The sequence below is a fragment of the Marmota monax genome, unplaced genomic scaffold (genome assembly GCF_021218885.2).
Source record: "Marmota monax isolate L192 unplaced genomic scaffold, Marmota_monax_Labrador192_F-V1.1 WCK01_AAM20220418_F8-fsc00127, whole genome shotgun sequence".
NCBI classification, from domain to species: Eukaryota; Metazoa; Chordata; class Mammalia; order Rodentia; family Sciuridae; genus Marmota; species Marmota monax.
The window spans coordinates 3,623,841-3,651,054 of record NW_026692894.1 but is presented as its reverse complement, the minus strand read 5'-3'; the positions used below and the strand labels follow the sequence as shown (position 1 = coordinate 3,651,054).

Here is a 27,214-nt window from a genome sequence, read left to right as displayed (position 1 = left end):
AAAACAATGTCACATTAGAAGGACAGCTCCTGAGAACATATTAGTCTGAAATAAACAAACATATATGAAGGAATTTGTCATTTATATAAATGTAGCTTTTCAATTCAATGGGAGAAAAATATGGATTTATTTTTTAAAAATGTTGACTGGCTCTCTTCAAAAAATAACCTGGATATTCACACAAGAGTGCAAAATTAAAAAAACATGAATGTCAGCATCAGCACTTTCTGTAAACAAAAAAAAAAAAAAGAAAGAAAGAAAGAAAAAAACCCCCTTAATGTCCATTTAAAGGAAATGGTCAAATAATTATACATCATCAATATAGTGAAATATTATGAATAATTTAGAATAAAGTTAGATATATGACCTTGAAAAAATCTTAAATATATGTATTTACATGCAAAAAACATACTAAGAAATTATTTTACTATAGTAAACTCTTATTTTATTTAAACAAATCAAATATAATATAAATTGAGTGTGGTGGCACATGCCTGTAATCCCAGTTATTTCAGGAGATGGAGGCAAAAAGATTCTGAGTTCAAGGCCAGCCTAGGCAACATAGTAAAACCTGTCTCATAAAATAAAAAATAAAATATAGACACTGAAAATGCAGAAATATATATATTAAGTTGTTAATAAGGGGTAATTCAATAGATTGAGGTTGTAGAAAAATTTTATATAGTGTGCCATTTGTTTCCATGATGTTTTAAACGGTTTATAATAATTATGTTATATTTGTAATAAAACTAGAAACAAATGTTTCAATAAGTTTGGCTGTTAAAATTACAAAATAAATTGGCTGATGTAACAGAGAACAAGTGTTTTAATTTGCCACAACCAGTAGTACCTGATTTAGTGACTAAGACAGAAATGACAAACAGAGGGACTATATATTACAGATAAAAATTAATTACAACTTGAAGGCAAGGACAAAAAATTCATTACACTAACACAGCCCCTCCTCCCCCAAAAAGGTCCATTACACTAAGACAGGTATAACAGATACCTAGGTAGCACGTCCTTCTAAGAAGGACATTATCTGATCTATCCCAATTTAAGATTTTCACCTAAGAGATTTCAAACTGACTTTTTCCAGATCTAAGGTGGAATTTTCTAACAAGCAAAGAGTTCTGAGATTTACTCTTGTTACAGTCCTGAAGTCTAAACTTGCTTATAGCTACAAGATAAGGCAAGGGTAATGTGTTCCCTTCAAACTGTCCCTGCAAGGTGGGCGGAAAGAATAAGAGGTCAGGGAAACAAGGACTTAGTATAAGAGAGGACAGAAATATATCCACCACCAGAAAATGGTACCTTTCATGGTATCACATACAATTATTAGTTGGAGGTACAATAAGACCTCATATGTTTTTATTTACCAGGAATAATAAAGAAACTACATTATTTTTCTTGATTAATTCATTTTAATTGATTCAAATGCACCAAACATTTAAAAAATTACTAAAGAAGCAGTACTTAAATCCTGAGGGTTACTGCCTGTTTATTATGCAATTAGAAACTCATACCCATTTGTTCTAACCAAAATAATAAACAATGTCCGTCGATAAAGTGAGAGCACCATATGTAGCTCATACACTGCAATGTCATTAACTGCCTGCTGGGGAGGAGAAAACCAAGTTGACCCAAACATCAATTTCTTTACTTGAGGCTCACTTTCAACAGAACCATTTACAAACTTTACCATAACAAGAGCTAACTACATTTTTCAGAATTAAAGCTTATTCTCCAGGGTTTAATCAGGAAATGCTTGACGAACAGAGTTCCACAAGGTGGAGATGCCAATGAGTCCTTGAATGCTGCTGTTTGAATCTCCCCTGGGAAGCCCTCTCCACCCTGCACTTTTCCTGACTGAAAGGCCTTTATGGGGGAAAGGACCTTCTGCTCTTTAATTGCAAAATATAAATGATCTTTCTCTTGAGAGAAGAGATGGCATTTACAAGCATATGGTTTAGCAATTTCTTTCTGCTCTTGGTACCCATGTGGTGTGTAATTTGAAGTAGTATTCCTTAAACTTTAAATTAATATCGCTTGGGGAGATAAATGAAGTCCTGTCTGCATTTTAAACACTCTTTAAAAAAAATCACATATCACTATCTCATGGGAAGGGCACTCCACTTCTTTTGATATATACTCTGTGCTTGTCATCCAAGCATATAAATAAAGAGGTGAAGACTGACCATACTGGTAGGCGTAACCTTGATTCTGATATTCTGTAAACTTGGAGAAGAGAACTCTCACCAGGGCAGTAAATTGCTACAGTGAGGCATGACTGAGATTCACATGACAGGATTCCTGATAACTTTTTCTCTGGGAAAGACAAAGTCACATCCAGTCCAGCTTCGAAGTCTTGTCATTCTGTTTTTGTTTTATAATTATTATTTTTTTTAGCTATAGATGGACACATACCTTTATTTATTTTTGATGTGGTGCTGAGGATTGAACCCAGCATGTGCCTCACACATGCTAGGCAAGTGCTAGCACTGAGCCACAACCCAGCCCCATTCTGTGATTTTTATATGCTTGTAAGTAAGTGTTTATAGATATGTTCAGCTTTAACACTAAGAAACTGCCTCATAACAAAACTATATGACAAAATTATTTTATTGAGAGGACATGCAACTCCATGTGCCAATTACTACCTTGATTCTCTACTTCTTTGCCAAGGACAAACTAGTTTCTGAATATGCATGTAAGTCATTTGATAAGAGATTTATTGAAGGCTGGGAATACAGCTCAGTTGGTAGAGTGCTTGCCTCACATGCATAAGGCCCTGGGTTCAATCCCCAGCATCACAAAAAAAAAAAAAAAAAAAAAAAAGAACAGATTTATTGAACTCTCTTTTTAATACAGGCCCAGTGAGAGGTGACAGAAAAACAAAGATTAACAAAACCTCTGTGAGGTTTCCCTGGGAAAGGCAGTATTAGATGACAAAGAATGTCAATGCTAGAAGTCAACTATTTCCACAAATATCATATAAAAATAACCACAAAGATGCTAAATACAATATTTATGAGTTATATATCAGCAAATCATATTCTTGTATCAGAATAAGAATTAATATTCAAATAATTGGCTACTGGTTCTCCAAAACTGGGTGCTCAGTTCCCAGGGACAGCACAATACATAAGGATTTGGGAAGAAAATATTAACACTTCTCTTGATATTTATTTTTAATCTACAAAAATGACCAAAAATATCAAGCTTTACTAACATTTAATATGTGGGTGGACACTGCCTCCCTCCTGTGATCAACATGTCAAAAACAGCCGTTTGGGGCTGGGGTTATGGCTCAGTGGTAGAGTGCTTGCCTAGCACACATGAGGCACTGGGTTCGATTCTCAGCACCACAATCAAATAAATAAAATAAAGGTCCATCAACAACTAAAAAATATTTTTAAAAAACAGCTGATTGGGGGCTGGGGATGTGGCTCAAGCGGTAGCACGCTCGCCTGGCATGCGTGCGGCCCGGGTTCGATCCTCAGCACCACATACAGACAAAGATGTTGTGTCCGCCAAATACTAAAAAATAAATATTAAAAAAGTTCTCTCTCTCTCTCCCTCTTTCTCACTCTTTAAAAAATAAAAAAAAAAACAGCTGATTGTCTCATAAGATAAACAGGTGTCTTAAGAATGGGAATTCCACAAAGAGGCAGGCCTGAGGCAGTGCTCTTCCTTGTTTATGGGGAGTACTAAGTTTACATGTGCCTACTTCAGTGAATTTTCCAAACGTGGTCTAGTTTTAATTAAATTGCTGCTCACAAAATGACAAGTGAATTAAGAAAGTTCCTATAAGGGCTGTGGTTGTAGCTCAGTGGTAGAGTGTTTGCCTCAAATATGTGAGACACTGAGCTCGATCCTCAGCACCACATAAAAATATAGATATTGTGTCTATCAACAATTAAAAAATAATTTTTTAAAAAAAGGGTTCCTACAAGAAGACAACTGATTGAAGGCAATATAACACTCCCATCACAGGTAAATAAGAAAACAGCAACACGACAACTCTACTCCTAAGTAATCAGATTTTACAAAATGACACCAAAATTTGAATAACCAAGAAGATCATTTGAAACATAAACTATAATTATCAATGAACCTGAACCTGCAAACAAATGACATTAAAATATTTGCTGAATAACTATTTGTTGACTGTTTTAACCTGAAACAAGCTTAAACAAAATTACAATCTGCTAGTAAATTAACCATCTTGTAGTAGGGACATAGAAAGTACTTCTCACTTAATAAAAATGGCTAAGGGCTGGGATGTAACTCTGTAGTGGAGCACCTGCCCAGCATGTGAAAACATGAAAGCCCTGGGTTGGACTCCCCAGGACCACAAAACTGTAGTTCCAGCTACTTAGGAAACTGAGGTGGGTAGATAGCTTGAGACCAGAGTTCAAAGTGAGTCTGAGTCACACAGCACATAGTGACACCACATATCAAAATAATAATTAATAATAATAATAATAATAAAGAATGCTTCTATCTGTTAAGGCAGTCCTAAGCACTTTTTTTAAAAAAAATATTTTTTAGTGTTAATGGACCTTTATTTTATTCATTTATTTATATGTGGTGTTAAGAATTGAACCCAGTGCCTCACACATGTGAGGCAAGCACTCTACCACTGAGCCACAACCCCAGCCCCCCTAAGCACTTTTCATATATCATCTTATTTAATATTCAAAGAACTGTATTAAGTGGATACTTTTTAATTTCCCACTTTACATATAGGAAATTGAGTTACACACAAGATTAAGTTAACTTCTCGAAGGACACAATCAATAGAGAATTCAAAAACCAAGGTCTGTCAAAGTCCTGAACTTACAAGACGTCTGCTATAGTGAAGGAAAGAAATGATCTGACATTGACAGACCCTCCAGGCAGCAGTTCTTGAATCTTAACATACCCTATTCAAACCAAGTAAAATACATTCCATTGGTCTAACAATGAAGGGCCATTTTTCAGGCCTTCTTTTGAGGGATTACATATCTATTTGTCTTACTAATATACGAATATTTCATATTCAAAGTGCAATGTAGAGTCACTAAAAAATTACAGATCAAGCACTGGGGCTGTAGCTCAGTGGTAGAGCACTTGCTTCACATGGATTTGATCCTCAGCACCACATGAAAATAAATAAATATATTTTTTAAAAGTTACAGAACAAGAATGCTATTGATACAAATATGCATCAAAATACACTACTGGGTTAACTGAGCAACCTAAAACTAAATTTCATGATGAGAAGGCTAAACAGTAACTTACAAGAAAAAAACAATAGAAACAACTGGAAAACTCAATTTGACATATGCTGATGATATGTCTTTCCAGAAATGTAAAATAACTCTAACCCATGCATGTTCGTGACATGTGTTGCTACACATTGCATGGAAGCCAGACTTAGAATAATCAGTATCCTTCATAAACTCTGTATTATGCTAATGTGAGTTTATGAATGCCACAATTTGCATACCCTTAGTGCTTCATTTGATTAGTTATTAGTAGGCTGCCAAAGGATATATATAAATGAGAGACTTTGAGTTTGCCTGTTATTTGCCAATATTTTTTATCAGGGCCCATCAGTGGCTTTGGACCATCTTTGGAAAATGTTCTTTCAAACTAGGCAATGCTCCAGGCTTGCTTTGGCAATGTAACTAATTCTGTGGTGTCTAGGAGAAGGGACTGCTTTATTATTCAATTACAAAATATCTAAGACTCCCAAGGCAAAAAAAGAAAAATAAAGGCCCAATTTCTAATCCACAGTATTATTTTTATTTTCTATTCAATTCAAGCCTCAGTCTCTCAGGGCCCAATCTCTAATTAAAGCAATTTTCCCAAGTACCTGCAAACATACAAACAAAAGCATTCAAATAGGGCATTCCTGAACAAAGTAAATATCAAATGACCCAAATGAGCTTCACCCTATTGTAGGTTTTTTTGAATTTTTTATTCTTTTTAGTTATACATGACAGTAGAATGTATTTTGATATGTCATACATACATATTATGGGTTAAAGTTTCCCCCAAATACAGAAGCTTGCTGTTTCTTTCTCCCTACCAAGTACATTCTTCAATTTATGCTTCAGAAAGGGGTCAGGTACAAAGACTTAAGAGATTTTCCTAACCCAAGTTCTGAAAGCTTACCCAAGACCTATCTCACCCGGTCATCAACCCTCCTAAGTTGCAGCTCTCACTTGCTCCATGTGTGACTTTGTATAAGGCAGTCCTCCAGAAGGTGAAAGGCAAGCCACAGGCTGAACTCTATGAGTAGCTCATTCATACATCTCGGTTTTACATAACTATTCTTTTTTGTACTCAGCTGTACTGGTCCCAAGTCCGCTGAAAACTACATGAACAGTACGCTGACAGCAAAAAATATATGCACTTAGAGCCAAAACAACAATGAAAAATCATGATAGGTGCAGAGGTTATTAGTTGTAATAATATTTGAAAATACAGGACAAGCCACTTCCATTTAATTTCTTCAGTGGCAACTTACAGGTCTACAATATTCTTGCCCAGATTTAAATGATATATTTTCTGAATTAATAGATGTTATTATAGCATGAATTCCCATTAAAGCAGTGGAATCATCAATTGCAGCAATCTAATTTCTTTGTAGCAAAGCTACTGTGAACATCTGCATTACTGTCTGTATAAAGGAAACTGGCTTTTCATTTGCAGAATGTTATAAAAACCTTCTACTATGCATGCTTTGACTACAGTTTGTTAAACATCTTGGCTATTTTCTGTGAAACTAAAAAAAAAAGGTTAACTCTGAAAAATTAGTTCAAACTACAATCTTGATTTATAAGTTTATTTGTGCCATTCTAGAACAAAATGCAAAGAAAATATTCACAAATCATATTAGTCTTTGTTCTTTTTCTCCTAAATAATCTCTTCCTCTTTAGTTTCAAGAGGCTTATCTTTATTCTAACATACCATTCTCTACCACAATAAAAAAACAATACACAAAACAGAGGAGAAAGTATTCCCAGGGGGCTGGAGATGTGGCTCAAGCGGTAGCGCACTCACCTGGCATGGTGCGGCCCGGGTTCGATCCTCAACACCACATACAAAGATGTTGTGTCCGCCAAAAACTAAAAAATAAATATTAAAAATTTCTCTCTCTCAAAAAAGAAAAAAGAAAGAAAGTATTCCCAGGTAGTCTAGAAGTTATTATTTAAAACTACAGCCACTGACTAACAAAAAATAAGGGGTCACTGAGTCAACCAAGAACTCTTCCCAAATCCAAATCTATAGTGCTTTCATAAGAATAAGGGAACAAACAAGCTCAAATCAATTACCTGCATTTTAGAAAAGTTCATGTCTGGGACTGGGGTTGTATCTCAGTGGTACAGCACTTGCCTAGCAAGTCTGAGGCACAGGGTTTGATCCTCAGCACTACATAAATACATAAAATAAAGGTATTGTGTCCATCTACAACTAAAAATATTTTTTTAAAAAAGTTTACGTGCAAAAACTCCATGTCTCTTAAGATTAGCAAAATGGTTTTTTTCTATAAAACTGTTACTCTTTCATGTTTCAAACTTAATCTTACTCCCAAACTTCCATAGTCCCCATGAATAAGCAAATACGTGATCTTCCTTTCACCTTTTCTGGTGCATATATATATATATATATATATATATATATATATTTCGCTTAATACTGTGGGACAATAAAGCCCATAAAAAGGGGAAGAATAATGTATTTTTTTTCCTACTGTTTTGGAACAAAAACTCTAAAGGATAGGGGATGGGTCGTCTGTATTCTGTGCACTAATCCCCCCAAGACATTATTGAATAATTGATGAGCTTATGATTAGACTGCTGCTCTCAGTTTTGAACAACATTCATGGACCAAACTTAATTCACATCTAATATTGAATTCTATCTCCTTTATTGTGAACAAAATATGCAACAAGGCTGATCTGTTTCTTAGAATTTCATCAGTTGATTCTTTACCTTAAGTCATAATCTTGATATGTGACCAGCTCAGCTACAGCACCAAGTTGGAATGCCACTGACACAGATTCTCAGAGCCCATCAAAAGACAAGACTAGGGCCATGCCTTTGGAAGAGCGCCTACAATGAAGGCACCTTAGGAATAAATACATTGACACAGAAGAAGAGCAACTATTTATACTGTCTAAGCAGAATTTCCTTTGAATGTCATTTCTAAAAGAAAAAGTAAACTGTGGTTAATAAATTTTTTAAATGTTAAGTTGGACTTCATTTCACTGAAATGGCATCACATTATTTGACAAACATAAAACCATCAAGTGTAGTAAAAATTCTGTAATAGACAAATGCCTGTCGTCTATTTCATTCTCAGAGTTTATAAACGAAGATGCATATGTTTTATTTGAAATGGTGGAATCTGATGATGATGAAAACAAAATTCATAAAAACATTCTCTTCACTGTACCCATGAGTAAATCTAAAGTAACCCATACACCCTGTGGATAAGGTGGCTTTTTAAAGATGAATGAAGGATGCTCCATGCAGACAACATGGCAAGGGCAGGAGACTTAGTAACACAAAGCGAAAAATGTGAGACTTAAAAGGATGTTTGTTTTCAGTAAAAACAGAAAAGAAAGGAACAGATAAACACTGGTGGAACCTTGTGATATAAAATGTGTCTAAATCAAGATGTTTTTCAAGGAAACAAAGATCAGAAACTGGGAAGTGTTCATAGTTCTGCTGGGTAAGACCTGTGCAAATCATTTCAAGCCCCCAAGACTGAGTTTCTACCTTGGAAAAGGTTGGAGTAGGGAGTTAGGCTGTATTCTGTGATCCTTCAAGTTCTGTAACTAAATAATATATGTAGAAAACGATGCTTCATATACTACTGGATGTATAAATTGGTTCAGCTTTTTGGATAGTTTGACTCATCAAAATTTTAAATACATAAAGTATTGCAGATTACAGCATTGTTTATAATTTCAGAAAGCTGGAGGTACTAAATGTCCATCAATACAGTGAGCGGAAAATAAACTGTAATGCATTCAAACAATGTAGCCATTGAAAAGAATAAAGTAGAGCTGCAGTTTTGACCTGAATTCCAAAGGACAGTGACATGAGCAAGTCTCAGTACTATAGGATCCATTTATGTAAATATATGTATATATATAAGTGTGTCTATGTACATATATGTATATGTACACATCTGGCACTTAGAAGGCACCTGCATATTTATTGAACTAAATTAAATAAACGTAGACATAGGAAAAAGGAATTTCAAGCATACACTATTAACACAGCAACCCCCAGGGACGAGGGTGGGAGTGAGGGAAGATTAAAAATAAATGGAAAGTTTTATGTTCAAACTCAGTGTATTTCTGAAATATTTCCTTCTTTTAAAAAAAATATATAAAGTCTTTCATATAAATGAAATTTCAAAAAATTTTAAAGTATAACATTAGAAAAGTGATAAAGATTGTCAAAAGGATGCATTGTTGGGGCTGGGGTTGTGCCTGGCATGTGTGAAGTACTAGGTTTGATCCACAGCACCACATAAAAATAATAAAATGAATTAAAATAAAGGTATTGTGTCTATCTACAATTTAAAAAAGTAAATTATTTGTTTTTAAGTTGTAGATGTACATAATACCTTTATTTATTTATATGTGGTGCTGAGGATCAAACACAGTACCTCATGCATGCAAGGCAAGTGCTCTACCACTGAGCCATAACCTCAGCCCCCCAAAAAAATTTTTTAATAAAAAAAATTTTATTAAAAGGATGCATTGTTTAAATGCATTTGACCTCTGACTTGTACCTTACAGAGAAACGATGCAATGAGAAATGAGTGAACACTGAAGCAGACAGAATTTCAACACAAAATTTTTAAGAATTAGCTAAACATCTGCCCAAATGCAAATCTTGGATGGGGAGTGAATAGGCCTTTCTTCCTGGTGTCCCACAGGAAGCATCAATAAATTCAATGAGCTGAAATAATCTTAGCCTAGGCTAGAGACACAAATGTGGGACCCCATGCCAGTCTTAGCAATCAGTTATAGAAACATATATGCCCATCTTAAAAATCTCTTGACTATTTAAATCAAATATTTTCACTAAGTTCTCCCTTCCCCTAATAGTCTGCAGGTATTTGGTTACCTCATTTCTGCTTTACTAACCAAGATTATATTCCCTTATCACATTTTCCACATTTCTCATTTCTTTTCAAATATTTTTAAAATTACAAAATCACTTTATTATGCAGTACATTTCTTGGTGTTCTCTCTCAAAGTCTCTAGTGATTGAGGTTCTTTTCAATTTTATAAATACTTTCAGTGGAATGTAAACAAATCTTAACCACAGCATAATTCTGAGAGTACTCAGTATTTAAAAATCTCACTATTTTACCTTTTAATTCAGAAAAATACAAAATTCTTATTCTGGCATTTTTACACAATACACAGGTTTGCATTTTTGAAACAGAGGAAGCCTAGGACCCTTCGTTTTTTTAGACACTTCAGCGTTATTTGCCTTATTAGCATAACCTCTACTGCTTTCTATAAGCAAGAGAATCTATGGGAAGAATGTGTTTAAAAATGGAAATTCTGAAAGGAAACCGTTCACACAGCTCAGTTCCAAGAAGATCTCTTCTCAACTAATATTCTAGTCAACAACTGGAGACGGCTTACTTGGAGGGCAGCCCAGCAGAATCACAAAGGAAGAGAGAGGAGGTGATAAATATGACCCCTAAATACCAACTAAAAGTTCACCACTCTTACTTAACCTATGCCCTAACCTAGAGATTACAAAACAAATGACAACTATCATTTCTTCCCTGGTCTTACTTCCCCCACAATTAACAAAAGATAATGCAAAACCAAGTTATTTATAAGTCTTAGCATTCTTAAGTCTTTTCCATAGAAACGATGGTGCAATATGTGGTGGCCAGCCCACAAATGCCTATTTATTCCCAAGGTGCCTTAAGGAATGAGTGCTATGGAAACTAACCAGATGAGTAACAACCTGGGGAAATGAGATCTATTTGGGAAGAAAAAAGAAGGGCATCCGCTCCAGGGAAATAGGCAGCAAACTCTTTTCCATCCTCCTCATGCTCCCAGTCAGGGCTGAGGGGATGAGGGGTGGAAGTCACTGGGTCCCACCAGGTATTCCTATTCTGCCTTCTTCCCTTTCAATGGTCTCATCTGCTGATTTTCCATGGGGTTTCACTCTCTTGGTTCACTCCTCAGTAGAACACAGCATCAGACATTTTACCAACTCTCCCGTCACTTTGAAGCAGCAGCGGCCACAAGAGTGGCTCTTTTCCACATGTGGCTACCAAGCACTTAAAAACATGGTTAGTCAAAATTGATAAGCTGTAAGTTTAAAATATACATTATATTTCAGAGACTTAGTAAATTTCATTTTATTTTACTGAGTTCATACTGAAATCATATTTTAGGTACATTAGGCACTATAAAATTCATTAGGTTGCACAAATTAATTTTACCTGATTCTTTTTGCTTTTTTTTCTTCAGCATTCCCACTGGAAATTTTTTAATCATGTATGTAACATATATTGTAGCTCACACTTCTGGTGGACAGCACTTCTTTACAGATTGTCTTGGAAGGGCAGTAAAAAGTATCCAGTCACACTGCCTGAATTCAAATCTGAGCACCACCACTTACTACCATGTAACCTGTGATGCACTACTTAACATCTTTCTCTTCTATAAAATCTAACCTTTGATATACTACTTAACATCTTTCTCTTCTGGAAAATGTGGGTAATAATAAAATGCCATCTCAGAGAACTATTGGTAAAATTAAATGAGGTAAAGTAAAGCAATTACTAGGGGCCTAACATAAACACTACTCAATAAATATTTACCATTACTACACTTCTACAGCAACAACTACTACTACTATTCACTAATAGTACATAATGAAGAAAAAGACAAAGATATAAGTAGGTAGAAAGACGGAGAAAGATTTCTTTGTTTCATAGAATCAAGGCAATTCATAGAAAAGTCTCTTTTCAAAGCCCTGGGGGTAAACTTATGAAATAACATCTCCATTTTACTAGATAAAAATGTTTAGAGAAAGCATGGGAATACACAGATAAGGGGCCCTGGCTGGTGTTTCTACAGCAGGGTAAAGAACCTCAGCCCAGGCTCTGTAGGACCTGGGCCCTGACTCTCTTACTAGCCAAGTCAGCTCTCCTCTTTGGCTTTTGTTAACCTCACTTGTAAACAAGAAGGGCTAAAAGTTTTCTAAGTCCACTGCACCTATATATTCTTCTCCCCTCATCCCAAACCGGACCACAGGACAAGAATGACTATACAGAATGCCAACACCATAAAAACATCCAACATAAGCACTGATTGTGCTAGTGCCAGGCCCTCTCATTTGTTGAGCCTACAGTAAAAGCCAGGGATGCACAGCTGACAGCTGTTCTGAGATGTCCACGTCTCCTTTCACACCAGGTCATTAGCGTACCTGGAATAACTACATGGACTCCTATTTGGATGAACGGTTCAACTTAAAATGCTTAGTATTTGCTAATTTTGTTTCTTTTCACATCATGTTCTAAAGCAAGTTTGTGGTAGTCACACTAGCACTGTATTTTTATTATAGCCTTTCCCAAAATGGACTTGAGGAGGTCTGAAAGCCTTATAACTTCCTTTTCACTGACCTCCTCAATTATTAAGTACTCACTGGGCACACGATGCCATTCCTTGAAATTAATTTTCACAATTAAATAGACCTTTAAAGCTTCTAATTCATTTCCCAACTCTCATTTTTCAGATATGAACAGAGAATAATCATCATCTTGTGGCTCATTATACATGCTATAAAATATTTCACCCCAGCCGTGAAGCTGGCCATAGTAAATATGTTTTGTTGCCTTAATCAAGATTTATGACAATATAATAACGTTATTTTTAAAGACCACGTGCCAAAGTAATTCCTAAATTAATAAAAATATTTAGCACTTAACCTATAACACACTTTAAAATTATCACACAATCTTGCAGGTAGCTATTTGCCCATGTGCCCAGGGCCAGTAACAATTGATGGAAGGCCTGTCACCAAGCCTATTTACTTGATTTATTTTACACTAGCCTTCTAAGGCCACATACATAATGGGTCCTCACTTTGTGATGGGAAAATAAATTATTTAGTCTGAACAACCTGACAGTGCTACTATGAAGTTATTACTTCACTGAGAGGGGGGAAATTCCCTTATTAGCCTTTTCTTCGTGCCCAAATAAGAACACTGTTAGTGAATATTCACAGATACCTAGAAACTAGAGATGGGAAGAACTTAAGAATCATAACCATGGCTTTTTACGAACGAGAAAACTGAGAGACTTGTTGAAGGCCACAGCCGTTCAGGGGTAGAACCTGGGATAAATAAGGAAAGATAAGGCACTGGGATCTCAAAGTCCTCACTATCCCTATGGGGTGCCAAGGAGGATAAAATAAAATGCCCGAAGTAAAGAGTACAATGTCAGACATTTTTTTTTTTAGTTGTAGTTGAACACAATGCCTTTATTTTTATTTTTTTAAATTTTTTTTAGTTGCAGTTGGACACAATACCCTTATTTTATTTATTTATTTTTATGTGGTGCTGAGGATCGAACCCAGTGCCTCACCCACTTAGGCGAGCACTCTACCACTGAGCCACAACCCCAGCCCAATGCCTGACATTTAACAGTCATTTTCCTTCCCAGAGTTTCCTCCCTCAATATCCCCATCTTTTGTTATTGTTGTTATAAAATATAATTTAGGATGATGCACTCTGGTGATGATTTTCTAACATGTATACTGCATTCACAACAGATAAAGTAAATTAGACTCCATTCAGGAACAGATAAACCCTCACCTGAGAGGCTCCAGGGGAAGCAAGCACCTGATCCTAACTCCCATTAGTTAAGTCTCTACTCTCCAAAAGTTTCAAGAACTTTCAACTCACTGGACTGAGCCCAAACCAGCTTCCTCAAGGTTGAGAGTATGCCAAGTTTACAGTTAGCTTTTCAACCTCATGTTCCACATACACTCTCTAATCCCCTGTCTAGTTTTTGTTCCAACTTTCTCCAAGATTATCTATCGTCCTGGTCTCCTCTTTCCAAACTCCACTTCATTCCTGAATCTATGGAAGTCCCACAACCAGCCCATCACTCCACTGAAACTACTCTCACAAGGCTAACTATGACTTCTGAACTAAAACAATCAAGCCACTTTTCCATCCTTACCTTCCTGTGTCACTCTGTAGCATATGACACCTTCCGCCAGGGTCTTCTTGAAGCTCTCTACTCCCCTGGCCTCTGTAACACTCCACTGTTCTCCTTTTACCTCTTGGTCTCTTCTTTCACTACTGCCTCCTTAAGAAGAGTTCCATTCTCCAGGGTGATGCCTTCCAGCTGTGTTTAGTTACCAATCCTCTGGATATCAACTGCCACTTAACAATTTCCAAATCTCCAACTCTAGCCCAAATCTCTCTTCTGAGTTTCAGACTCACATGTACAGATTCATATGCCTGAGGTATGATGCCACTGAATGTCCCCACTGGCTCCTCAGCTCAACTACCGAACTTATCCTTCTATGGTAGAGATTTTCTGAAGAGCACAGAAAAAGGTAACAGAATGCCATCAGTATCAACCTTCCACAACTCAGTTGTAACATTATTGCCACTCTGTAGTATAGAAATAGAATGCCTAATCAGATATGTATTACCTCATTTGGGAAACAAAGTACCAATGTGTAAAAGCAAACAAGAGTACATAAGGCTAAGCCTCCCTACACTAAATGCTTAGCCTTCGGATAAGAATCAGCTGAGCCTGTGACAGCACAAACAAACTCTGCTTCCTATTGAATGCCCTGGTGTCCTGTGTCTTTGTGCATATCTGCCTCCGCTGTCCTTTACTGTTTTTTCTTTTTAATAATTTTTTTAGTTGTCAATGGACTTTTATTCTTATTTATTTATATGCAATGCTGAGAATCGAACCTAGTGCCTCAAGCCCAGCCCTCCTTTATCATTTGTTTGTTTTAAAAAAATACCTGAGACCGGGTAATTTATGGAGAACAGAAATTTACTTGATCATAGTTCTGGAGGCTGGGAAGTATAAAGTCAAGGAGTTAGCACTTTCAGGTGTCTGGTGACGGGTGTGTCCTCCAGAGGAGAGAAGCAGTATGTCCCCCTGTGGCAGAGGAACAAGGGAAAGCTAACTAAATGCTGTGTGAAAGGAGAAGCCTCCACAGCCTAATTCATTCTCTCTCTCTCTCTCTCTCTCTCTCTCTCTCTCTCTCTCTCTCTCTCTCTCTCATTCCAGAGTCCTTTGTCTTAAAAGTGACACCACCACACAATAATCCATGCTAGACCTGAAAGTCTCCCTTGACTCCTTCTCCTGGACCCCACCATATCTAATTAGCTCTGATTTCACCTCCTGGATATTCCTCAAATTCATCACTCCTACACCTAAAAGCTTCTAGATCCAGTTTCAATTACCCCTCACCTGGGGGTAATTACATCAAGAGCTTCACAACTATTTCCCTGCCTCCTATTTTGTCCCCCTTAATTCCACCTCCACTTTGTCTGCAGAAGTAATCTAAAATGAAAATGTAATCATGCTACTCCCCTGCTTAACACTTTTCTAATGATTCTCCAACTAAAGAGTTCTCAGGTTATACCACTCTCTACACCCATTAGGCATGGCCTGGAACATATCTCTCAACCTCTATATTTTCCCTTGTGGATGTCCCACAGGATTGAATGAGAGAATACCTATAAAGCACTTAGTACAGTTCCTGGCATATACTATTAAGCTGCTTAACAAATGAGAGTCAACAATGATCACATTATTGGGCTAGTACACAAGTTCATTGCCAGGGCAGAATGGGCCCTCTTTAAACCAACCTTGCTCACTGCTCTAGGCCCCTTCTGAGGACACGCTGCCTCTCACATTCTGCTCCAGAAACAGGAAGCTAGTTATGGTTACTTAGCCTTACATACGTCCCCATCTCTCTAACAAACATTCTCCCCTCACCCACTAAATAGGGAAGACCTTATTTTGTAAGCCTAGTGAAGTGTCACCTTCACCAAGACACCTTCTCTAAGCACCAGAGCTTATTAAGTTTTCTCCTCAAATCATTAGCTAAGTATCTTAGCACATAAATTCTAATAGTCTTCTGGATATATTTCGATCACAGCTTTTACCATTTTACACTATAAACATCTAACTTTAAAACTGTCTCTCCCTCTAAGATTACAAATTCTTTGAGGGAATAGACCATGAAACATTCTCCTTTGTACCCACTATACCTATTATAACCTAGCAAGAGGTCTACACACATATCTTAAATGAAAGAGAAACTGCCTGGACCACTACTCCCCAATTCCACCTGAGATTAATTTTTTACCTTAAAGCCACACCAGACTCTAATACAACTACTTATGTGGAAGTAGAAGCTAGAGTGGGGCTGAGGTGGGACAGCACATGGGCCTGGGTTCAATCCTTAGCACCACATTAAAAAAAATAAATTACAATAAAGTATGTATCCATCTACAACTAAAAAAAACTTTTAAAAAAAGAAAAGAAGTTAGAGTGGGAGCTACTTACCAGCCCACTTCATGCCTATGTGCTCCTAGATGTAATCCAGCCTGAAACAGAATGCATGAGTGATTTCAGAAGTTTCTCAATCACTGACAAATAAATGCAGGCAACAAAGAATTAATTGAAGGCCCTAGAGAAAGTCAGTGTTTCTAGAGGTAGCAAAAAACAGTTTCTCTAGCCTTAGGAGAACTGACAAACTCTCATGGGGTGATTTCTCAATGTCAAAGGAATTACATTACCACTGAAAGAAATGGCACATAATTACTTCAATAGTTAACAAAGTATACATATTTTTATATTTAGATAATTAAACATTGAATTGAGGGTGACAGAACTACAGAGAGCCAAGGAATCAGTGAAAACGGTGCAAAGGCACACGAGATTATTACTCCTACAAAACACTAAACCAATTATCAGAGAGAAATTCCCCCAAGCCACCAAATATGTATGTAAATGAAGAGATGGCTCCATAGTGGTGCTTTTAATGCAGGCCAGGAAATCTTGAGTAATGTTGGTGCACATTAGTAAGGTGATGAGCCAAATTAGGAGTTTAAAAAAAAAAAAAAACTAGCAAATTTAAATTCTCACAATCCAAATTTGCCTATTTTAGGATAAGTTAGTATTAAGAACATCATGCCATGTACTCTGTAGGCAGTAATGTACTGATATGGAATAGCCTCCATGATATCAAGAAGAGCAAGATGCAGTATCTCTTATGTATTTTTAAATTTTGTACCGTATTCATATATTACCTCCTTAAAAAGTAATTTTAAAAAAGGTAATGAGTTCACAGTAGAGGAGATATTACAAAGGGAATTTCTCCATCTGATTGTTTCAATTTTAAACTTCGTCAAGGTACCAAAACTATAGCATAAATATCAGCAGGCCTTAAATAAGTGATGTTCAGGCTGTTAATATAAGACTCAAAATAAACAGAAACATGCAATTGGTTTAACTGCTTTCCAAAACACTTTCCAAAATACTTTACTACTATGTGCTAAATTTGAAGATCTGCATACCATATAGCTCAGGAATTCTATCATACACACCTACAGCAAGGTGTGCTCACAAGAAGGCCAGAGATTTTCAGTAGATAAATACATATATCAACAGGGGAATGTATAGGGAGAGAGTAGAAAGGACAGAAGAAACAGGGGTGATGCTTCTGCAAAAAACCTTTTTGATTGTGGAACCATGTTAATATTTCGCAGACCAAAAAAGGACAACAAAAAATTTTAACAAAAATGGAGGAAGGGAAGCCTAACATGAAATACAAACAAAATCATATGAACCAAATTGTATTTCAGATGAATAACAACAATACTGAATGAAGGTAGGGGATAAATAATCCCTGTAACCTTGGAACACACCACCTGAACTACAGGCTAACATTAAAAAAGAACACTGAACTCTAGCTAATGGATTTCTTTTTCACAGAGGAATGGGTTAGCAATTTTGAATCTAATTTCTGGGTCCATTAGAAGTTGCAAATAAATATGCTGATAAAGGGAGCTAGGTTCTCCTTGCTAGAGAAAAGAGTTACAAATAAGTAAAGGAGAATGGACAGAATAAACCCTATAGTGTAGGCCTGGAATAGGAGGTGTCAGCATGAACTGGTGGTTTTTATAGTTAGCAATTACAAAATATAGAAATGTGTGGGATGGACACACACACACACACACACACACACACACAGTAGCTCTGTGTTAAAAGGGCCTAGAAGCAATTATAAAGGTAGCTATGGACACATCTAACACTGAGATCTTGTTTCTAAATACATATTCTTTTCCACCAAGGACTCCTTTCAGAAATAACTAAAAAGAATATAGACTATCTTGTATCAGAAAATAAGAAAATAGTAAAAGAATAATGGAAATATGTCACAAAGATACAAAGCCACCTTTAAAGGGTTCCCATTGGGCAAACCTGGGGTAATTTGAGTAAACAGACATAAGAATTAAACCCACTGAAAACGTGGGAATCCATCTATGACACTGAAGAGCTAATAATTAACTAGTCAATTAATTAACAGGGAAAGCCAATCAATAAATGTAAAGGAAATGATGAGATTAGAAAATTTGGCAACGATCATGACAATAATTCAGGAAAGAGTCAATGGATGCTAAAATTAACAGGTACAAATTCAAGAAATAACAGGAGATTTACATAGTCTCCAAGTATATCCCCAGAAGATATTACTAACAAAGGAAAAACTAGTGATTACAGTGGAGAAATCAGGCACACCATCTTAAATGATCCAAGTGAACATCCCTAATGAGACAAACAACATCATCAGCCTCTTGACATGAAACAGAAAAACACAAAACTTCACATCTATAGTGTTCCTGCTAAAAATGCATAATATGGGTCCAAGGATGACCAGCAAACCTCAAATGAGACACACTGTATCAAAACAAAACAAAACAGGGGGCAGGGTGCTGGGGCTGCGGCTCAGTGGTAGAACGTTTGCCTAGTATGTGCAAGGCGCTGGGTTCCATCCTCAGCAACACATAAAAAAATAAATAAATAAAGTAAAGGTATTTTTAAAATTACAACAATCTTTAAAAAAATTTTTTTTAATTAAAGAAAAAAAAAGGACCTACATAAAATGTCAGGTAAAGACATTTTGAAGGTAAAGAACTGTCCCAGACTAAAGGAGACCAAATGAAAGCAGATGAATGCATCTTTTTCCCCTTATTTGTTTTGCATGACAGGTTTCTGTTGTTTTTGTTTCTACAAATAATATTCATGGATATATCAATTGGGACAACTGAAGAAACATGATTAAGGCCTGTAGGTCACATAGTAGTAGTATTTGATGATTATAATGTGGTAAAAGAATCTTCTTGTTTTTAGAAAATGCGCACTGAAGGATTGGATATTTACAGTTGCAACTTAAAACAGTTCAGGGGAAACAGAAAAAGATAAAATAACTGTGATAAAATTTAACATTAGGAGAGATGTGGTGAAGGTTATAGGAAAATTCTTTTTACTATTCTTGCAACTTTTCTATATAGATAATATTAGGTTAAATTTTTTTTAAAAAAGTAAGCAGACAACTGATACTAGCTGTGGGTAGAGGTAGTGAAGTTAAGATCTGATTAACATCCAAGAATTATCAAAATATAAACCTAACTCTCCTGATGAAACCAATTATGTTCTATATACACCTTCTAAGGAAAACGAGATTTGGAATATGATACATCTTACTTAGGATGTTACTCAAGAAAAAAAATTGTGAAGTACCCAAAGGACTTAAATATAAATTAAACGGATTCAATGAACCCTACAACCCAAAGTCACTGTGAAATTGAAACGTGTGCTTTCAGACAGTGGTTGTGCACGTACTTTTTTTCTAGAAGTTTGAATGGTAGATCACCTTACCTAGAATGTTTAGTTATGTTTCACATTAATTATTAAAACTATTAAGTATAAATAAAATTTTATAAATATTATACAATAGAATAAAAATGAAAGCATTCTAGTTATATCAGTACTAAAGCTAATGTTATAGATATAAAACTTCAAGGAATCCACAACAAATTTATGAAAACTTGCTTTATATTTTAAAAACCATCAATTTGGGGCAGGGGGAGATACTGAGGATTGAATCCAGGGGTGCTCTAACACTGAAATACAGCCACACCCTTTTTAAAAATTTTTTTTATTTTTAAACAAAGTCTCACTAAGTTCCCAGGCTAGCTTTGAATTTGAGATCCTTCTGCCTCAGCCTTCCAAGCCACTGGGATTACAGGTGTGTACCACCACACCTGGCTAACTCATAATCTTAAGAGCATTTCCAGGAAATATTGTGGATACAATATTTTGTATTTTTCCAGAAAAATTCAAGCATGTGCTATAAGAAACAATATTAGCTGATAAAATAATTTCATATGAATAAAAATTTATGGTTATCTAAAAATATGTCCACATAATTATTTAAAATTCACAAATTCTTCAATCTATCCTCCAAAAATGTGGAGTCTCTAACTGCCTCATCTTGAATATAGACTAGACTTAGTGACTCACAACAAAGAGAATATAGCAGAAGTAAAAATGTATGTATTCAAAATAGAGCATAAAAAGCATATGAAACTCTTGCTCTCTCTTAAATCACTGCTCTGTATAAAGACAGCAGACATGTTGTGAGGACATTTAAGCAACCCTAAGAAAGACGTGAGGCCACTGTTGACAGCCAGCAAGGAATTGAGGTCTCATGCCAACAGTCATCTAAATAGACCCTCTCAGGAGCACATCCTTCAGCCCAATGAAGCTTTCAGATGACAGCTGCAGCACTGGTCAAAAGTTTGACTATAACTCATCCATCACTCTGAGCCAGAACTACCTGGCTAAACAGCTTCTGAATTCCTCACCCATAAAAATTGTCAAATAAAAACTATTGGTTGTAAACAAGCAAGTCTGAGGATAACTTGTTAGCAAAGATAATAAATACAGTATTTAAGAGATATTCCATTTGCAGAATTATAATTTTGTAGAAATATTTGGTGTAGAATTATATAAAATTGACTGTTATTTATGAGATAATCATAGTCCATATTACCAGGAATGTAGAAAACAGGATCAAAGTGCAAGGAATGAATCAAACCAGAATAACTATAGTAGACCATAAATAGAAAACATTTATTTTATGAATAGATTTAAAAATAAACATTTTAATGGAAGAAACAGTGGTGTGGACAGAGGGAGATTAGCTGGGAAATCTCAAGTATTACATTATTTGGGGTGAGGTTTTAAGGGATTAAAAAATTCTGCATTTATTTTAAATGTCATTAGCTTGAAAACTACAGTTCCTTCTCTAGAAGCTTTTGTACTTGTCTATAAAGAAGTAGTTTATTTAGAATTGCCTGACAGTCAACTAAAAATGCTGTGCATCTCTTTACAGGAAAATCAGCTTTGGGGCCTTTAATTGTCTAGCTCCCTTTCCCTTCTATCCCTAGTTATTATCTTTGACCATTTGAGCAATTACTAAAATCCTAACTTCCTCCACAAATGTTCTATAAATCAGCAGAAATGAGATTATATTTCTCCATCAAGACATTCGCATGCTAGAACCCCATGCTGATACCAAGAATTGACATGAAGTAGAAAGAGAACTGGCTCCAGAGTCCAAGTTTGGGGATGCAGCCCAGTGCCATCTCTCACTGGCCAGAAACTACAGATAAACTGTTCTCCCCATTCTGGAACTGAGTTGCTTTATCAGTACAATGGAGATAATTCTTATAATAACCTTGTAAATTTAACATTAAGTAATACATAGTCAAGCATCATGGTGCTGACTGTAATCCAGTTACTCATGAGGCAAAAGCAAAAGGATCACAAGTTCAAGCCTAGCCTCAAAAAAAAAAAAAAAAAAAAAAAAAATTAAAAGGACCAGGGATGAAGCTCAGTGGTAAAACTCCCCTTGGTTCAGTCCCCGTACCAAAAAACAAAACAAAAGGATTATTTAAAAAAAAAAAAAGCCTTCACATAATGGAACTACTCAGTGACTGCTAGTCATTAATGTCTCTTGTGTTAGTCAGCTTTCCATCACTGTGACAAAATACCTGAAAAAATTAAAAGCAAGAAAGATTTACTTTGGTTCATGGTTTCACGTGGTTTTTATAGTCCATGGCAGGCTGTGGTGACCCGATATCACGGCAGGGATTAAGTAGTAGACCAATGCTGCTCACACCTCATGGTGGCCAGGAAGCTAAGACCAAACAGGAAGGGGCCAGGATCCCAATATCCCCTTTGAGGGCATGGCCTGAAATGACATACTTCCTTCTAGTAGCCCCATCTCCTAAAAGTTCGACAACCTTCTAATAATGCCACAGGCTGGTGACCAAGCTTTTAGCGTATAGGCCTTTGGGGGGATATCTGGATATTTAAAATCCAAGCTATAACAACTCTTTTGCCTATATGCATGCTATAGTTTGGATTTCAAATATTACCCAAAGGTCCATGTGTTAAAGGCTTGGTTTCCCATCTGTGGTACTATTGGGAGGCGGTGGAGCCTCATGGGAAGCTTTATGTCACTGGGAGCCTACTATAAAAGGGACTTTGGGACCCTAGTCTCTGTCTATCCATGATGTGCTGCCCCCTCCATTGGAAAAAAAGTAATGGGTCTACCCAATTTGGAACTTCTAAAACTGTTAGCCCAAACAAACTTTTTCTTAAGTTGATTAACCTCAGGTATCTGTTATAGTAATAGAACATTGGCTAAAAAAAATGCATGGTGAGTATACCTCCCAGATCAAGAAAACAAGGACATATACCATCAGAATATTTTTGCCTCTTATATTCAGACGCAAAAGGCAGCCAGGAGGTTAAAGTGGAATTATAACTTGTTATAATTTCTAAAACATCAAATGGCTTACAAGTTGAAATCAAAACAACCCACCTAGCCACTCCACAAGTATTAAGTACCTAGTCAACACTTATATAGACTTATCATATTCTTTATAGCACTCCAAATGTTTTCTCTTCTATGAAATTATAAATTTGATTGCAAAAAAAAATCTATATATCACTATAATCACCATGAAGATGGCCTCTTGTACACATAACACTGAATGAATTTAACTTCAAGTCCTCAATATCTATTCATATCATTATAGTCTTAAGTTTATAAAGTGAGGCATCTTCTCCTGACAAAATATACATGGGAACACACATTTCTCCCAACTAAAGGTAGTCTCAGGTGCCCAGAGCAATTATCATTTCTCTGTGCTCAGCATTTCACACAATTTCTAGGGAAATAGTAAATGCTTAATGAATACTAGCTGAGAAAATAAATGAGAAAGAACAAGCACCTAGGAAACATGGTGGTGCTTGTCAAGAAGCTTCAATTTAACTCCTAAAATCTCTTTACAAATGTGTTTGTAAATTTGCACAACCACTATTTGATTTCCTTCTATAGTGAAATTCCCTTACAACTTTCTATTAGAGAATAGAGCTAATATTTGCCAACAGTCCTCAGTACATGTGATGGGTAAGACTCAAGCAGACAATCCTTAAATTTGGATTTCTCTACATCCACATTTCTGTAATTACACTTCTTCCCGTTTCTTTCCACTGGGTTTTTCCCATTTCATCTATCTTATTGTAAACTCTCCCCAACCCTGCCTCCAGAAATGTGAAGAAATAAATGTCTGTTCTTTATAAATTATCTAGTCTCTGGTATTCTGTGATTGAAATACAAAACAGACTAACAACTGATCTAGACAAGAATGATCTAAGAGATTTGACCTGAGGTCTTAACTTCAAAAGCCATGAAGTTTAACTACTACACAATATGCTTTCTAGAAGGTTGCTACTCCCACAGCCTCAGTTGTCATTTACATTACAACTGTTTGTAATCTTGTAAACTCCAATTACCTAAAACCCCCAATTACCTAGTGGATCTCTCTTAACTCCTCACAGACACTTTTAAATTAACATGACTTCATTTCTTCACTCCAATGTAAACCTATTTCTTCTCCTGTATTTTTTAATTTAATGTCATCATAATCACCCAATTGTTCAAAGTAGACATGTCATCTTTGACTTCTCCCTCTGTCTCACCCTAGATGTCATAAAATTTAAAGATTTAACATCCAACATATCTCTGCAATCTATCCATTCCCATTCTCCTTCTGTGGGCTACCAACATAGCTCACTTACCCTGTAAATGCCCTCCCCGACGACTCTAATGCAATCTTCTCCCAAGTGTCAATTAACTTTCTGATCTACTATTCTTTCCATGGCTCTCTGTGCCAATTAAATGGGAGAGAGGGGCCAATCCCTAGACTTTCAGGATGGAGTTGAAGATTCCCCCCATAACTTGACTGCAAAAACATATCTTTACTTTCTTTCATAACTTTTAGTAGTATCATTACTGTCATACATCAAGCCTACAAGAAACAACTCAGGATATTTCAAAAAATAAACCATTCGATTTTGATCTTCAGCAACATTGTGCTGACCCCTCTGCCTGGAATGTTGTCTTTCCCTTTACATGTGGCAAAATTCTACTTAACCTTCATCCTCTTCTCTTTATTAAAGCTTTCCCTGACTATCAATTATTATCCCCAAATGATCTATCTATTCCCCCAGCACTTTATTCATTCCAAAACTGTTTAACTAATCACAACATGGATGACTAGTGATGGATCTCTGATGAACACTTGCACGTCAGGGGGAATACTATGTCTTATTCATCTATATCTTCCCAATGCCCAACAGCATGGCGAATCATACCCAGCACCCAATAAATATTTGCTGAGTCATTAAATAATTCAACATTTGCTGTGAAACTTTACACATCTTGGTTAGCAATTCAATTGCAAGTTTACACACCACTCAAAAGAATTTTCAATAACAAAAAATGGCATAAATAAAGACTAAAGGTTCAATATTCAGCAGAATCATCTTTATTGTCAAATCTTTTTATCAATATTTTTGAGTAAACTTCTTCAGATTGACTCCTTTCCCAATAATATTTGTTGTTATTGTTGTTGTTGTCTGTTTTTGTAGGATCAGCAGTAACTACAAGCCTTGCAGGCCACTGTGAGATATAATCCCAAGTGAAACTGTGTCCCTAAGTATGGCTGGATAACTACTTTGGGTACATCATTTCAGTAAATTTACAATAGAAGCGTAAGTACAATCAGGTAGGTTTTAGAAACAGGGACATGTGCTGGTGACTACCTAAAATACATGCGCATTAGTGAGCCTTTATTCCAATTAGTAATCAAAATCTAAACTGCATATAACAACCTGATACTACTTTGAGTAGAATATCCTTTAAGAATAACACTTATTTTTATCCTAACTTTACTCTAATACAACCCCCACTCCATCTTGCATGCAGGCTCTATCTTGTTAATCAATGGGATATTGATAAGACTGCCTTATCTTTAACACTTTCCCTTCCCACCCTGTTGAACCTTATCTCTACATTAGTCCCCTGAGAACTTCTGCTCTAGTCATATAAGTCTCCTCAATATATTCTCCCAATAACCAAATTCACATCAACTTCTCAGCATATGATTTTGGATCTCTTTTCTAATTCAAATTTTTACACTTCTTTCAAAGATCAGCTTTGGTGTATGGTGGTGCACACCTGTAATCCCAGTGACTGGAAAGGCTGAGGCAGGAGTATTGCAAGTTCCAGAACAGCCCCAACAACTTAGTGATACCCAAAGCAATATAGGGAGACCCAGTCTCAAATTTAAAAATGTAAAGGATTGGGGATGTGGCTTGGTGGCTAAGACCCCTGGGTTCAATCCCCAATACCAAAAATAAATAAATAAATAACAAAGACCAGCTCAAATCTTACTTCTTCCAAAGAGTTCTGTAAATCAGACCACATTTTTTATCTTTTCTAAATCTTCACTGTACTTATAGTTCTCACATCACAGTTTACATAGTACCTCGTTTGGGTTCATAATTCTTTTTTATATACCTGCTTTCTTTTACTAGCTGGACTGTTTGCTCTTGAAGGAAAAGTGCCAGGTCTTCATATTATTTGCAACCCCACAATCTTCCTCCCATAGCTAGCATAACACTGGAGAGACAGGGCACATGGACACAAAGGACTGCACAAAATGTTTTCTGTATAGATAAACCACTTAGGCAGAGTGTGATACATAACAAATATGTGCCTACTCTGTGGCAAGTACGTGTCTATGTGCTGGAGATACGGCAAAGAAGAAAACAGGCAATTCCTGTTCTAAAAGGTACTGGAGTTCAGAGAGGAAAGTTTTAATTCAGAGTACTTTTAAGTATTACCAAACAAGGTTTACTGGTTCCAAGACGTAAGAATCTCGGGTAACATAACTTTACAGATCCTGTGTTATGAAACTTAATTGCAAAATTTTAGTGAAAATTTAATATTCCCCAAATTTCTTGCACAAATATTGATTAAATTTCAGTAGACTATCTTTCACAGATTATAGGCAATGCCTTAGTTACAGAAAAAAACTGACTTCTTTTCTATCTTCAATGCTCCCTCTTCCTAAGGATGGCAACTACATCCACCACACAACTACCTACGAAGGTGTTAGGCCCACTGAGAAGAGAGCACTGGGCTGATGATTCGCTGCACCTCTACACTCCAGCTTCTCCATTCAAGCCCACACGTTGAACAGAATCTGTTTTCCACCTGGTAAATAGCAAGCCTGTACTTCTTTGAGGAAAAATAACAACAAAAATAATGCCTCCATACTTTCTTGGCCTTAATAATGACAAAAGCACACATGGGTCTGGGAAAAGTAACAGCAGATTTGAGTCCATGGAAAGGAAGTAACAACTGAGGATGCGTTTCAGCCCCTTGGCCTCAAAATCTGTAACAACACCGAGATAAAATGCCAGAGAAGCACGTGGACACACACATGAGGTTGGAAAGTGCAGGCAACAGGTTGGCCTTAGGTATCTACACTGACAGGTCGCCTTCCCCAGGTCGTGGGTGTGTCTGACGCTCACGCAGGCACTGATTCACAACTCTCTCCATAACAACCGGCTCCCACTCGGAGATGCAGGCCCCAGCAGTCCCAGACTTTCCCAGCCCCAACCCTGGGGGCCTCGGGTGTCGCCTCCCGAGAGTCTCGCGCCCCCGCTCCTAAGGCAGGATGCGAG

At 36.4% G+C, this 27,214-nt stretch overlaps 1 protein-coding gene across 3 annotated transcripts in view; it reads right to left on the bottom strand.

Moving 5' to 3' along the window:
- Positions 1-27,214, bottom strand: part of Btbd9 (BTB domain containing 9) — a 410,025-nt gene that overhangs the window by 382,161 nt on the left and 650 nt on the right. The window contains exons 2-3 of one of the 3 annotated variants that reach the window (XM_058581418.1): positions 16,604-16,644; positions 7,057-7,121 (exon numbers count right to left, since the gene is read on the bottom strand). The exons of 1 other annotated variant lie outside the window; for it this stretch is intronic. In XM_058581418.1, coding sequence (XP_058437401.1) covers positions 7,057-7,121; positions 16,604-16,616 — 78 coding nt within the window. In that variant the 5' untranslated portion in view covers positions 16,617-16,644. The remainder of the gene's footprint in view (positions 1-7,056; positions 7,122-16,603; positions 16,645-27,214) is intronic. One more of the 3 variants, XM_046450749.2, reaches the window with a different exon arrangement.